General features: G+C 39.7%; 2 protein-coding genes across 3 annotated transcripts in view; one reads left to right on the top strand and one right to left on the bottom strand.

The window, feature by feature from the left end:
* The window catches only part of LOC110982512 (serine palmitoyltransferase 2-like), a 32,983-nt gene extending 19,485 nt beyond the window's left edge, over window positions 1-13,498 (top strand). Inside the window, exons 10-12 of the mRNA XM_022240953.2 lie at window positions 419-554; window positions 1,047-1,176; window positions 7,981-13,498. Of these exons, the coding sequence (XP_022096645.1) occupies window positions 419-554; window positions 1,047-1,176; window positions 7,981-8,091 (377 nt within the window). The 3' untranslated portion in view covers window positions 8,092-13,498. The remainder of the gene's footprint in view (window positions 1-418; window positions 555-1,046; window positions 1,177-7,980) is intronic.
* The window catches only part of LOC110982511 (uncharacterized), a 110,364-nt gene that overhangs the window by 38,381 nt on the left and 57,173 nt on the right, over window positions 1-14,810 (bottom strand). The gene's annotated exons all lie outside the window — the stretch shown is intronic.

Below are 14,810 nucleotides of genomic sequence, written 5' to 3'. Positions count from 1 at the left end.
CGTTTTAGTGGTAAACTAAGTGACGATGTAGCTGTACCGGTATGTTGAGCGTTGTATGCAAAAAAGCACTGAAAAGCTACTTTCTCTTTGACATAACTAAAAAATGACTTCAACCTCATTTTTGGGAGTCAGGTTAGCACAGTGTTACTTTCCATAACCTTCATATCTGTGAGAAAGGTTCAAATCTCACTCAAGCTTAAGGCATGTGTAGATCAATTGTTAAGCTCTTGCCTGATTTTGTTTAATGGAATATTTATCAGCGGTTTTCCCTTCCACCTCTGAATTGAGCTTCCATTGAGGTTTCTTCAAGCTTGCAAGCTAAATTAGCTCTTTTGATGACGATTGGCTTTCTTACCGAAAGTAAACAGTAATAATGAAAACATTTATTTCTTCGTAACTTTGTCATGTAACTGTTCAGGTCAAAACCGCATCAAACAACTAGCTTGGAATACCAAGTACATGCGCCATCGACTCAGGGAGATGAAATTCATTGTCATTGGTCATGATCAGTCACCAGTTATACCTGTTATGATATACATGCCAACAAGTGTTGGGTAAGATTCTTGTCAGATTTGCAGTTAGTTGAAGGGATTCTGCTGTACCCATTTTGCTAAATGAGGTATAGCTATATAACACAGTCTCTTAGCATGCAAATGCTGTTCAGTTATGCTAGAACTCAAGTTGACCCCTCCAAAACTCATACGAAAAATAGCTTCATTTGAGGTACATGTAGGTTCAGCAGTTGTTGGTCTTTACTCCTTGCTGGTGTTTTTCTTCATACATAGCCTACTAAATCTAATTCATTATCTGTCATTTCCTAAGTTGTAGGGTATTGCGTCACATTTTGCTGGGCATGTGGCCTCATTTTACGACCTCATGAGCTGTGATAGTTTTTCAGACTATCTTTGTCAGCACTGCTAAACCATTACTAAAGTCTTAGTTTTTTATTTCCTAAAACTTGCAGACATGCCTTAAAAGGTTGTTTGGTGCAAAGGAATTCCTTGACAGTAAGTTGATTTAAGAACTGTCCATCTTTTTGTATGTAGCGCTTTCAGCCGCATAAGCCGACTGAGGGGCTTGAGCACAGTTTCTGTGGGATTTCCAGCCACAAACCTCATTGAAGCAAGAATCAGAATCTGTCTTTCAGCCGCACATACCAAGGAGATACTGGATAAGGTGAGGAAAATGGTCTTGTCTGGGGCTGAACAATTGAAATTGTTGAATATCCGAATATTCGACCTTCCACATACTCAAATATTCGGTCAACCAGATTGCAGATTTTTGATAAACAAGACATGAACAGAAGCAGTTTCACAATGCACAGAACTGTAGATTATAATCACTACAATGGCTGCTCACTTTATGACTATCACCAGCAAATGAGCCAGTTCAGTATTCCAACATAGCATGCTCAGTATGAGGCTATTCAGGAACAGCTACACGTGCAGTGGTCTGTCCTATTAGTGCAGCCATTCGCTGGCCCACACTCTCACTTTATGCCCAAAAGACCTTGGCTTTTTGAAATACCAAACTGGCTCATTGTATAGGATAGCTTCAAGCACACAGGCAGATGAGACATACCTTTTGTCCTGTTGAGAATTGTTTTAATTTTCCAACAAAAAGTACAATAAGGTGCAACTATTACGAGTTTGTAAAACAGAAATCAGTCCCTCTAGACCTGCAAACATTAAGCACACTTCAACATAGCCAAAAAATGTTAGCCCGTTGACCTCCACCTGCATTCAAGGGAACAACTGACAATGGAGTATTAAAATCAATGAAACATCAACACAGGGGGTTCGTCCAATGCATTGTTTATTTTTATACTTTTATTTAATAGAGACAAAAAATTGATGAACAGTAACATTATCGTGAAACAAAACTTTTCAGAAGAAAAAGTTCACTGTTCCAAAAATGAATGAGAATATCATTACAAAAATGAATTATGAAATATGAAAATGAAATCAATTGAATCTGATCATTCCTGAATCATGCAACAAATTCCATTCAGTGCAATCAGTGTCATATTTTTTATAAACATTACCTCTTCCATTTCTCCTCCCCCCCCAAAAAAACCCATTCTCCTTATGTGTGGTTCATGACACTGTTGACTTGAGATCAGTGCAGCTTTCCTTGTGTGTGACTACATTGATTGCATCAACATTGGTTGAGCATAGTTTGATTTCAGCAACAATTTGCAAGATCAATATAATATAGAAATTATTTTAATTATGAGAAAACATTGTTTGAATCGAAATGACTCCCAATCCTAAATTTGTGGTTGTAGAGAGAATACCTACATGTACATGCCAAACTTTCAATTTCATCTAATGTAGCCATCTTCCTCTTTTGACCTTCTCTTATTTGATTTCAAGTTGAAATATCGTCATGAAGGTTTCATTATAATTTATTTCAACAAAGTTCATTTCAAACAATGCTGACTTGCACATTAATAACTTAAAATTCATACTATATATCCATGTTATAGGATGGAATCTATATTTTGTTGTTGGGTTTATCAGCTGCTTTTAAGCGTATGGAATTCCCTCCAAATAAGCCTATAGACTGCTTGTTTTTCATAATATGAAAATGAATTTCTCCCTTTTTTATGAATTTTGAATTGAATATTCAATAAGCGATTACATTTTGGAATATTGAGATATTGGCACAGGTGTTGTCTTGTCCTTAAATCTGAGATTTCATCAGAGCTATCAGAAGCTGACATTCAAAAAGGAGCAAAAGAGTTTTTGCATGGAGATCCTACATTCCTCAAATTTTTTTATTTACATCTGAGCTGTGATAATAATTATTATTACGTTAAAATTAGTCAAGTCTGACTCTAGCGAATACATGTATAATAAAACTCCCTATACAGCTGTGATTTTATTTGAAAATTTGAGGAAATATATCAAAACATTTTTTGTTCTATGAGCTGTTTTTTTCCCCCCTCAACTGCATTTTCCAACTTAATTAAAATCTTTGGAAATAGTTGTTCCCAAAACCAACCAAATTTTAAAAAGTAAGTAGAGAGATGGGAAAAACTTCTGTCTTCTATTCTCATCCTACCCCAAACAGTCTCTGTAATATGCAAATTGGGCCTTATTTTGTTCGCTAAAACTTGATCAACTGTAGTGCATCCTCTAGTACCACAATGCATTGCGGCGCCGCCACCATGTTCATCCTTCTTTTTCTTAGCACCATCGATAACGGATGTGTCTTTTGCCATTGTCTATTTTTTTTTTCGAGTTTTAGTTCTCGCTTCTCCTTCCTGATCCATTGTAGGAAGACTTGAATTTCCTCGTTATTTGTCAAAGTCCAAGTTGCATGCCTGACTGTAACGGATAAACAATAAACTGTAGTTCCTGTACATATGTGTATTATCTCTCTATGCAATTTGTCATTTTGGTGTGGTACATGTATTTTTCTCTTTGTTTGTGCATGCTCATGGGTTACTGTTGTTGATTCTACATAGCTTGTTTCATCTAGCGATATAATATAAGGTCAACTGGGCGACTCGGGACAGTTGAAGGCTTAACGCGTTTAGTGGTCCCCAGCCCTCCCCCAGACTGACAGGAGTTGGTAAACAAATCGAGATGTTACGGTCCTTAGCCAATAATTGTGGTTACTGTGCTTATGGTCCGCTCTGTTCAGCCCCTTTCTGGTCAGAACCGGCATTAGCCAACAACCACGCACAGGGGATTGAGCTGCTAGGTGTGCAATCGGAATACTCAGCTCCCCTTGTGGCACTACCAAGACAATAAAGTCTACTGAGGCGGTCTGCATTCCCTTCATGAAAACAACAGCATATTTGAACGATTTGTACAGATCTCTGCAATGTCTACATCCACTCGGAGATCAAGTACACTCGAAGCCATGAACATCCCTCAAGTCAAAGCTCTGAGATCTTCCATTCTACGGCAAGGACCTCTTCACCGGGAAGTTCATGGAAAATGATGGAGGCCGATGCTAAGCGAATTGACACTACCCATAAGCTTAGCTTTTGCAAATCACTCCTCCCCCACCACCACCGCCACCACACCAGTACCGAGCTGATGACTGCCGAGCCCAACATCCGAAAATGGCACGAGACACAGGGACTCGGGCTCCTTTCAGTCCTTTCGTCCACCTATTCAGCACACCAGTCATGGTTGCCCCTCCTCGTCTGAACCCTCAAAATTGTCACAAAAGGGAGAACAGATTCATCTGCGACCTCCGATTACAAACCTGTCTGGGGCCGCCTGTTATCTTTTGCCAGGTTCAGGAGAGACATCACCTCGGACAGATGGGTGCTCGCAATAGTTTCCCATGGATATTCTCTGGAATTTACGAGCACCCCTCCATCCATCCTGCTCCTTCGCCCGGTGCCAATCCCTCTTGAGAAGGACAAACGAGGCGCTGGAGTCTGAGATAGATGCTCTCTTTCAGAAACAAGCCATCTGCCCCATCCGTGCAACACGTTGGAACAAGGGCTTTATCTCAACATGCTTCCTTATGCTAAAGAATGAACCTGGCAAATGGAGACCCATAATCCACCTGAAACCACTGAATAAGTTTATCCACCGTAAGAAATTCAGCATGGAAACATTTCAAACGGTAACCCAGCCCCTAACAATCCCAGCCTGGGCATCATCGATAGATCTGAAAGCTGCCCTTCACATCCCGATCCACCCACAAGACTACTAGTTTCTTCTCTTCGTGTACAACGAAAAGATGTTTGAATTCACGGCTCTTCCCTTCTGCTTGTCAGCATCACTGAGGGTCTTCACCCGAGTAGTGAAGGTCGTCACTGCTGTTCCAGTATCTAGATGACTGGCTCATAATTGGCAGAACCCGGGAGGAGACTGCAGCTTCTACTCACCTGACCTACAACCCTGCAAATGGCTCAGGGTTCCTCATCAACCACAAGAAATCAAGACCCATTCCTACTCCTACTCATCCCCCGACATACCTGAGGGCAGTCCTTGACCTCCCACGAGGTATAATCTCTCTGACAAGCAAATGCATCAACAGCCTACTAGAACTCGTGAGCCTCTTCACCTCCAGACAGTCGGTTTCCGCCCAGCTTGGTTATGCCGCCTCAGTCTGATGGCTAGCATGGTAGACCTGGTTCCCCTTTGTCGACTATACATGAGACGGCTACAACACCATCTACTAGCAATCCTTCCAGCCGAAGTGGGACCCAATTGTGCAACGTGTCCCTATAACAGACTTCATCCGCCCCCACCTCCAGTGGTGTCTGACGAGAGGACACCTTGAGGACAGCTTGAAGTAACGATAACAAACACATCCCACCTCAGATGGGGAGGCTCCCTGCCCCCACACAAGACATGAGGAACATGGGAACCGCAACTCCAAGGGAGCCATATCTATGTGCTAGAACTCCAAGCAGCATTCAACACACTATAATATTTCTGCTTAAGTATCAGGGGCAAACATGTCCTGATATGCTCGGACAACTCAACAGTATTGGGTTATGTAAACCGTCGAGGCACTCATTCACTTCACCTATCCTCCAGACGAGACAGATTTTCCTATGGGCACAAGACTAAGGGATTGAGCTGGAAGCGACCCACATCCTAGGAGTCAACAACTCTATGGCAGATGCCCTCTTCCGAGGGAAAATATAACCAACAGAGTGGACCCTGCACCGCAGTGTAGCAGAGCTGATTTTCACCGAGGTTGAGAAGCCGAACATTGACCTTTTCACCTCAGTGGAGAATACTCAACTGCCAGTTTTCTTCACAAGATCTCATCGCCCACAGGCCTGGGCGACAAATGCTCTCCAAAATAACTGGGAAGGGATGCTGGCCTGTGCATTCTCGCCAATAACCCTAATCCCGGCAGCACTTTCCAAAATCGAACAGGAACATTGCCGGATACTTCCCCCCCAATTCTGGTCACGCCAGCCCGGGTTCCAGTCTTTAGCAGACTGCTCATGCAGACGTCACTCGTCCTGCCCTCCAGACCAGACCTTTTCCATCAACCGAAGTCAGGCATACTCTACCCTCAGCTGGCATCCCTACACCTGACCTGCTGGCCCATGTCAAACAGTTGTATTGATTAGCGGGCCTTGATGAGGAAGCTGCTGAGATGGCCATAAGCACCACACATAGCACCTACAATAACAGACCAAAACATTTTGCTTCATGGTGTGCAGAGCAGAGTCTTACTTCAGCCGAAGCTCCTGTGACTGCCATGGCTGATTTCTTCATGTACTGGTCAAATCAGGCATACAGGTACCGGTCTGTCATCCCAGCTATACATGACTGCTTCCCTGATGGTTGTACTCTATCAGATAATGGTGCCCCTAAACATCTCCGCAATACATTGTGGTACTAGAGGGCACACAGCAGTTGATCAGGTTTTAGCAAATAAAAGTAGGCTCAAAGGAAATTTGCATGTTACAGTGACTGTTTAGGGTACATGTAGGTATTCACTAGCAAACCCTCCTACGCGTCTGTAGGGGAGGATTCCTTAAACCAATTGTCTTTGCTATGTTTAATGGTTACAAGATTATTACCAGTGATAAGATTGGTTGGGTTTAAATGGTGCTACAAACACGTCACAAGTTGCCCCAACAAAATGCAGCTCAACTGTAACTCTGTCTGAACATAAAATATCAAGATCCATCAATAATGCATGGTACAGCTGTCAATTTATTTCAGTGTTGTGGAACTCGAGTCTCAGACTTGGACTCAAGTCTGTCTGGAGTCATAATTTTGGTGACATAGACTTGACTCAAGTCACATCAGCAAAGGACTTGGACTCAGATATGATCTGAGGACTCAGACTTGTCAGAACTTGTGACTTATTTGATGACAATATGTCACGCAATGTCATATTTCGGAACAACTTTCAGAAATTTATTTGCTGCAAATGGCTGCATACAAACTTCATTGTAGCCATACAGCACACATAATCAAGAAAAGTTTTCTATTATAGAATTGTGCTGGTTCCTGCCTGCATAGAAGGGTGGGGGACAGTTTGTATCACTGAATGGACTATGCATGTGATAAATGTTCAAATTCAGTAATGCCATGGAATGTCTGAAAAAATCGTACCTATGACTATCAGGATTTTACAGGAAAGCTAGTCATTGTTGAAATATCATGGAATGTGTGTCAACTAATTTTGGACAATCTTTATGTTCCCATACTGCACTTCTTCTGTGGAAATCTGAAGTTTAGGATCACTTGAAATTAAGGATTCTTGTGTTATGAGGGTATTGCTACTTACAGAAAGGTTTTATACTACTGGTAAGAGTGTCAGAGGAGCTATTTACACAAGTTTTATTTACTTCAGTCGCACAAAGTGATGGCAGTGACATTTGTGTTGGCATCTATTTCTGACATTGATTTCAAGGACTCAATCAATGCAGTGGACTCGGATCTGTACGTGTACGTGTATGTCAGTTATACAGTTTATAAAAGAAGTATTAAGTGGTTTTAAGTTGTGGAATGAGAGGAGTGTTATTACTCCCTCAAATTTGACTCTTCCATTTCATCAGGCTTCACCTCATGAAATAGTAAGTCGAGATTTTACCTTGCGATGACAGATCTCGCATACCAATCAGAGCCACTCAATATTTGTATACTGAAACAGTGAATGAACAAGTGACTCAAGACCAGGACTTAAGACTCGAGGCAAGTGACTGGAGCCTCAGACTGGGGATAAATGACTTGGATCTCAGATTCAGGGCATATGACTTGGGACTCGGATTTGACTGCGGTGACTTGACTGCAACACTGCCAAATTTCCAGAAATACATGTAGTCTGTGGTATCTTCATATACATGTACATGTACCTCAGAAGGCAAGCCTTGTTACCTGTATGCACACACATCCTCTTGATTTTCAAGAATGTCACAGTCTGTTTGTAATGTTCATGTTCTTTGTTGAATGTACATTACAAAATCATTCCTATTTGAGTGACTTGTAATTTGGGTTGTAATTACAATGCCACTTTGTTGTATGTAAACAGGCATTGGAGATAATAAGTGACGTTGGAGATGAGATTTGGGCTAAACGGTCCAAACTGCTACCACCCCCAGCGCTGTCCGACGAAGAACTAAAACAACCTGTTTGGTGTTGACGAGACTGTGAATCAACCTCTTACATGTAACTTGGTGCTCCACATCTTCCTACTCTTTCTGCTCTTTGAGTGGAATACATGTACATTGCATTGATAGTCCTAGGTAAGGATTTAACAATGAGAAGTAACTCTGTGCGCAATAGTTACTCAGGCATATGATTACAGAATGCATGTGTTTTTGAATTATCCCTTCATGGAGTAGGTAAGTTAAGTCACTACCAAGCATACTTATTCTAATTCTTTCAATTTCACCATTATGAAACAGTTGTTACTTGTATGCAACACATGGCAAAATCCTGAATAAATCGCTGCATCATATATCACTGATAAAGTCTGAATGGTTATTTCCATGGATAAATTCTTACGTGTATACCACCAATGGGATCAGAAATTTCTTGAGGCTGTCCAGTAGAGCTTCCATTTACTGGAGAATGGGACTTCTATTATTGGCCGCACCATGTATTGGGATGAAAAATTCAGTGATGCATGATCAGCAATCTTAGCATTTGATGTGTGACAGTGGGATTTTCCTCTGTGGAGATGTTTCTAATGAAATCTGTTGATAATCTGCCATAATCAGAGAACAATCTTGGGTAAATCATCAGGGTGTTTCTAAGCTGAGGATGTTGAAGTCTGATATCTCATAGCATTTCTGTGCAGTGTGAATGACAAATGGGGAAATTAATCTTCTTTTGTTTTGAGTGACCACATTTTTTGTTTGGCTTGTTTGGTTTTGGTTGGTGTTGATGGGGTTTTTGTTATCTTTTGATGGGTGTATCCGATCAGGTGTTGAGTGCCTTGTTTAACAAAAGAGTATTTTGCACATAATGGTGGTGCCTTGGCAGTGGCATTACAGTGCAGCTGATTAATACACAGTATAACTCACTAAACACTGAAGAAATGTCCTCTAGAATAACCTTCAGTCTGTCACCCCATGCCTTTAAATTGTGCCTCCAGTACTAGCTTTGTAAATACAAATGTATTCTACTTGAAGTCATTTCCAAAGATCAAGTTATACGTAATCTAATACCTTTTAGCCTATGTTAATACAGTTCAGCTCTAACTTTGAATGTGTGAATTACTGTGTGCAAATGAGCCAATGTTGTTAGGCACATTTCCAAGCAATTTGCTATTGGATGTGGTATGCACAAAATTATGTTAAACTCACACTTTTTAAATTTGACAATATTTCCTCGTTTTGTTTTCTATATATTTAGATGTTTTTTGCACATGATGCCTTGTGTATTCAGTCTTACTTGGAAATATAAGCTCTCTTGTTTCTGCATAAAAATTTCGGTCATCTATCTGCAGTGAGGATAGCAAAGTTCAGTGGAACAATTACATTATTACGAAATTGCAACCACAAATGCTCAAATTAGTACTACAAGTAGTGCATGTATTCCATTATAATATTGTTTGGAGTGTTTAACAACTCCAAAAATCTCATTCCAAATAAGTGGGAGAAACAGGAGCATTAGTTTTGTTGAAAAACATGTGGACAACATACATTTTAAAGATGTTTTAGTGAAAAAGTTTCCTGTTGGCAACTGGAAGGCAGATCGTGCTTCTGTGTTGATTACACCTGACCTAAAAATTAGCATACTCCAAAGAAAAGAAAGAAAAAAAATCAACTGTTCCCTTCACTGAGACCATTATTGGTGAAAAGAATAATTGTAAATTCTCTTGTCCAGCACAATTCGCACCAGATGAAATTATTATTGTGTCATTTTAGGGTGAAGTCATTAATTGGGAAGTTATTTTTACAACTTTTCACAAAATAGGAAACACATGTTAACCATCAATTACTTTTAACAACCAGATTGAGGAGACTTGAAATAAGATAATTTGTTGTTTTTCATGACACTTGCAGAGATTACTGTATAACATTATATTCCTCTTTGACCAGTGCAACATTGTGATTAGCCAAACTACACCTCTCAAGTTTAAGAAAATGTGCAACATGTGCTTAACGAGAGTGTGGTTCTAATGCAGTAATGGCATTTCTTCAAAACTCTATGTAAGATATAAAGGCTGGATTGTTCCAATGAGACCAAACTAAATGACATTGTATTATAAAACAGAGTCAGTTAAACCTACGTGTATGGTTAAACTCTGTATACCCAGTTGACCTTCTTCCTGTTAATGACACTTACTGCAAGTTGATAGCAGCAGTTTTTACTGAAGGTCAGATTACTGCCAGTCTATTCATGGATGAGTTTTGTTCATGAATTTAGTACATACATACATGTACATACATGTTTATTTGAATATATTTCGATTTTGTTGGCTGTGTAGTTTTTCAGATTTCTGGTACATTTAACTCAGGAATACTTACCATTGAAATCATCTGAAGGCATGTATAGAAGAACTTGGAAGTGAATATGTGCATGTTGCAACTATTTGATCTTCAAAGTTTCGAAACCTTGAAAAAGCAGAATTATTGAAGTATGCTATTGGATATTAAATGTGAAAAACACTTTTACATTTTTGGGCTGTCATTCTTGATGTTGCTTAACATTGTTTGTAAAGTAGGGGAAAATAAGGACTTTACTAATTGAAAAGTACACCACAGCTGTCCTGTGTATGACCTGAAGACATACCCCAACCTTATCCCCTGGATTTGTTTTAGGTTAGTATTCATATACACATAAAATGATGCAACAAAGCTTTGTTGTGGAGTATGGTGGTTCTGTAAAACTTGTCGTATGTAACATTTACCTTAATTGCTTTTCTTGCTAGTTTTAGTACTATGCTATAATTTTGCTATTTGTGTTTTACATGCTAACGATCTAGATCACTGACACTAAAGCATTTAGTATTTTTAACCTCAGTATTGCCTTAATTTTTAATGCTTTGATATTTCAACTACCAAAAACAGAGTTTTTACTCTTTTTTGGGCACTGTGGTTATTGTCTCAAAATAGTCCGGTATTGAAAGGATAGAGCCTCTTGGACTTGATTGAAGGCCATGGTTTTTGATGTGACAGTTCAAAGACTTGTCATTTCTTTGCCTACATACTGTTTATTTATTTTTGTTTAGATGACTACATCTACTGAAGTATGGAGAAATACAGCTAGCCCATAACTTAATTATAGTCTGTATTTTATGACAGATTGTGTTAGACAAACTAATTTCCATATTAAGTTATCTTTTGATGGTTATTTCATTCAGTTTTGTGGTTAGTTTTGGAATTATGTGTTTAATTCCCTCCCCCCCCACAAAAACTGTTTTAGTCCCTCATTCTTGCCCACGTTAAAGAGTGTGGTTCCACCACTATTTGTTTGGGGTACAACTGAGAGAGGCAAGGATGTGTTATACATTAATACCAGGAGTCTGCTGTCAGTGTGTTTGTGTTGTTTAGGTGCACACGGGCAGGACCTTTGCATGGGGGAAGTTTCCCACCGTAAGGTAAATTAGGATCCATTTTTTTGGAATTTCTCTGTCCCACAGCAATTTTGTTCCACTCAAAATTGATGTAATGATGAGTGTATGTCCTCACAACCACAAAATAAGTGTCTGTACATTTGCATTTTTTATGTTCACATGTGCATTCCTTGTGTTGTGGGAGTGTACATCCGCTGAACAGCGGGACAGAAGTTGGTGTGGAGACACACGAAAGTCCACACCACACAATTTACATGTGCACTTTCATCATGGAGCTGTGCTGTCAATATCTTCTTTTCCTCTTGAATAAACTGTGCATATGGTCATTTAGTTGTACAAAGTGTAAAGTAGAAATAGCATAATTAAAGTTTGTTTAGATGAACTGGAAGAAAATGGAATACCAGGAGTTCATATAAAAATATTGTTTAACTCTTTTTGTCAACTGTGAAGGCACTTTATGACTATTCAGCACACTATTAATATTAATAAGCTTACAAGAGCTTATAAATAGTAGTTTGATTTTGCTACAACAATTATGAAGAAAGATTTTAACAATCTACATGTATATGCCACTGTAATTGCATGTGATTTTGTAAATATTTTTCCATACATCAATTGAAATATATTTAATTTTGTCATGGTGATTGATATTTTTGAGAGATGTAACTATTGAGTATATTCCAAGTATTGCATTGATGTTAGTTACGTGTGTGTAGTATATGGCATTATTTCACCAGTTGGAAGACTACACACAAGTCTTGAAGATTGGCAGGTACATTTTAATCAATTGGCATAAAGCAAATGACATTCTATGATAGGGTTTGTAGATCCTTAAATGAATGATCAAAAATAATGATTAAAATCAGTTCAAACCTATTCCATCTGTTTTTGGAGATGAAAATCTTATACACAGAGATGCTTTATTTTCATTGGTATTGACTACCATTCTTAAAACTGGCTTCACTTTCAAATTTTTGCTCGTTGCAAATTTAGACTGACAGACTGCTGGACTGTTTCAAATTTTGTAACTACATATAGTTGACTTGAATTGTTCATGTTTGTGGAAAATGATACACTTCACAAGTTTGCAATATCATAGCAGTAAGCACAACCAGTTAAATACAGTACTTGTATTTGTGTTATGCCAAATACACCAATGATGTGAACTTTCCCTGAAAATAATATATTTGCCAAAAAGGCTTTCTTGCATGGTTTTTTAAAATTGTGGCCCAATTATTTTTGATTTGCCCGTTACCCATAGAATTGATGCACTTTTGCCAAGGTTTTGTACCAGTTACGTGGAAGAACTACATGTAGTGGTGTAGTTGATGTAAAAGTTGTACATTAGAAGGTTTGTTATTTCAAAAGTAGTTTAGAATGTGACCTATTACATTTCATAGCTAAAAAGTAGAGGTGTTATATAGCTTTTACCTATGTTGTACCAAAAAGATGAAAGATACACAGTTTATACCATGGAGAAATGCTTCATTGGTTTTTTAAACAGTGTCGTCAACTTCAGTTGTGCAAACATTGCTTTAGTGGTCTGTGCATCCAATTTTTAGCCAGTGCCTGCTCATGCAAGCATCAGCAGAGGAACGGTTTTAAAAGTGTGGGGGGGGGAGCTTCGGAAATTGGACTGAAAAGAATACAGTTATGAAGTTACAGTGTACCTCCAACGGCTGGCAGGCCTATAGAGTGGGGAGGGGGCAAAATAACTACCTTTTCAAAGGTGTGTGAGTAGGGGGGGAACGGCCCCCAGCCCTCCTGGTTCTGCCGCTGGTGCATGCAAGTCATTCATACAAATCTCAGATTGTTTACCTTCAATTGAATATTTACCTTCAGTTGAATAAAGTTGTACACCTCACTTTCATAAAAGGTTGTGTTTAGTAGTTTGTGTTTTAGGAGTTAAAACACTAAAATAAAAAATAACAGTTTGGTGTGTTAATTATATGGATTAGTAAGGCAGGTTATGCATGTGCATGTAATTGGTACATTGCTGTAATAAAGCATTTTTTTAAAAAGATGATTGCGTTTTGAACTAGTTTATTTCAAGAGCATGAACAAGTTAATCTGTAGGCATGAAGTTCACACATCCCCCCGTACCGTAGCATATATGCATGGCAAATGCACTGGCTCCACCTCGCCTCCTGTTGTGTAGTGGCCTGTTGTGTAGTGTAGTGGCATGCATTGCATATCGGTAGTTCCACCCGCTCCCTTGCATGAATGGCATACACAGGCTTCACATTCCCTGTACAGGGAATGTGAAGCTGTGGGTGCACTGCCCAATTCAAGGGAAATTCTTCACCAGGCTGAGGTGCTCAAAAAGTACCCCTGCAGTTTATTTGAAAAAGAGGAGATTGTGTGGCCCAAGAATTTGTGGAATTGTGGAAAAATGGCCCAGAATGAACTCCCTACATGCAAGGACTCCCCTCCCTGGGCGAAGCATTGGAAAATGCTACTGAAAAATTGTCCCAAAAGCCTGAAAAGGTGGAGGGATGTCATTTGAAAAATGGCTGCTGACAGACTTGGATCGTTCACTTTTTTGGGGGGGGGGTGAGTTTGTTTTTGGTGGATAATTAAAACTTTCATTGGTTAAACCTACTAAAAATTGAAATTCAACTGAAAGCTGAATGACCATTGAACACTTTGTTTTTTGTTTGAGAGGCCTGAGGGACTTCGGTTGCCCGCACTGGGGGCTGCAAACGTGGTGCATTTCACATTGTCTTCACATTCCCTGTCTGCATTGCATATCAGTGGTTCCACCCCCTCCCCTCTATGCAAGACATATGCAGTGGCTTCACACACTCCCCTGTATGTACAGCATATGCAGCGGTTCCACCCCCACTCCGGCTGCACGGCACGGTGCAATGGCTCCACCCTGCCCCACTCCCCCTCCCCTTATAGAATGATTTCCATATTGCTTTGGCCTGAGGCAGATTGGAAATTGGAATAGTTGCGCAAATGGCAGATTTTTGGTTAACCAAGTCCCTCAAAGAACGATAATTTGACATAGGCCTAATATTGCCCTGTGATTTACTACTGCCGGACCAGTTGTGGTACCAACATGGTGTGGTGAAAGAATGTACATGGTTGTTTGGCCCCCAAAATGGTGAGATCGCGTAAATCGTTGCCAAGATGAACTCCCTGGGTCTTTGAGCTTTCACACGAGGGCAGAATGGCTCAAAACTACGGTTGAAAAATGGTCCTAAGTGCCCGAGAAAGTTGAGGGTTGCCACTGGAAAAATGGCTGCAATCGGACTTCGGAAAAAAATATTCGTGAAAAATATCCAGGAAGTCGCAAAAGAATATTCACTCCTATTAGTCATGAAAAATAT

This window comes from Acanthaster planci, linkage group LG01 (genome assembly GCF_054643075.1).
Source record: "Acanthaster planci isolate LZ-2023a linkage group LG01, COTS_SCS, whole genome shotgun sequence".
Taxonomy (NCBI): Eukaryota; Metazoa; Echinodermata; class Asteroidea; order Valvatida; family Acanthasteridae; genus Acanthaster; species Acanthaster planci.
The sequence above is the reverse complement of the archived record's forward strand: the minus strand, read 5'-3'. Positions and strand labels throughout refer to the sequence as shown.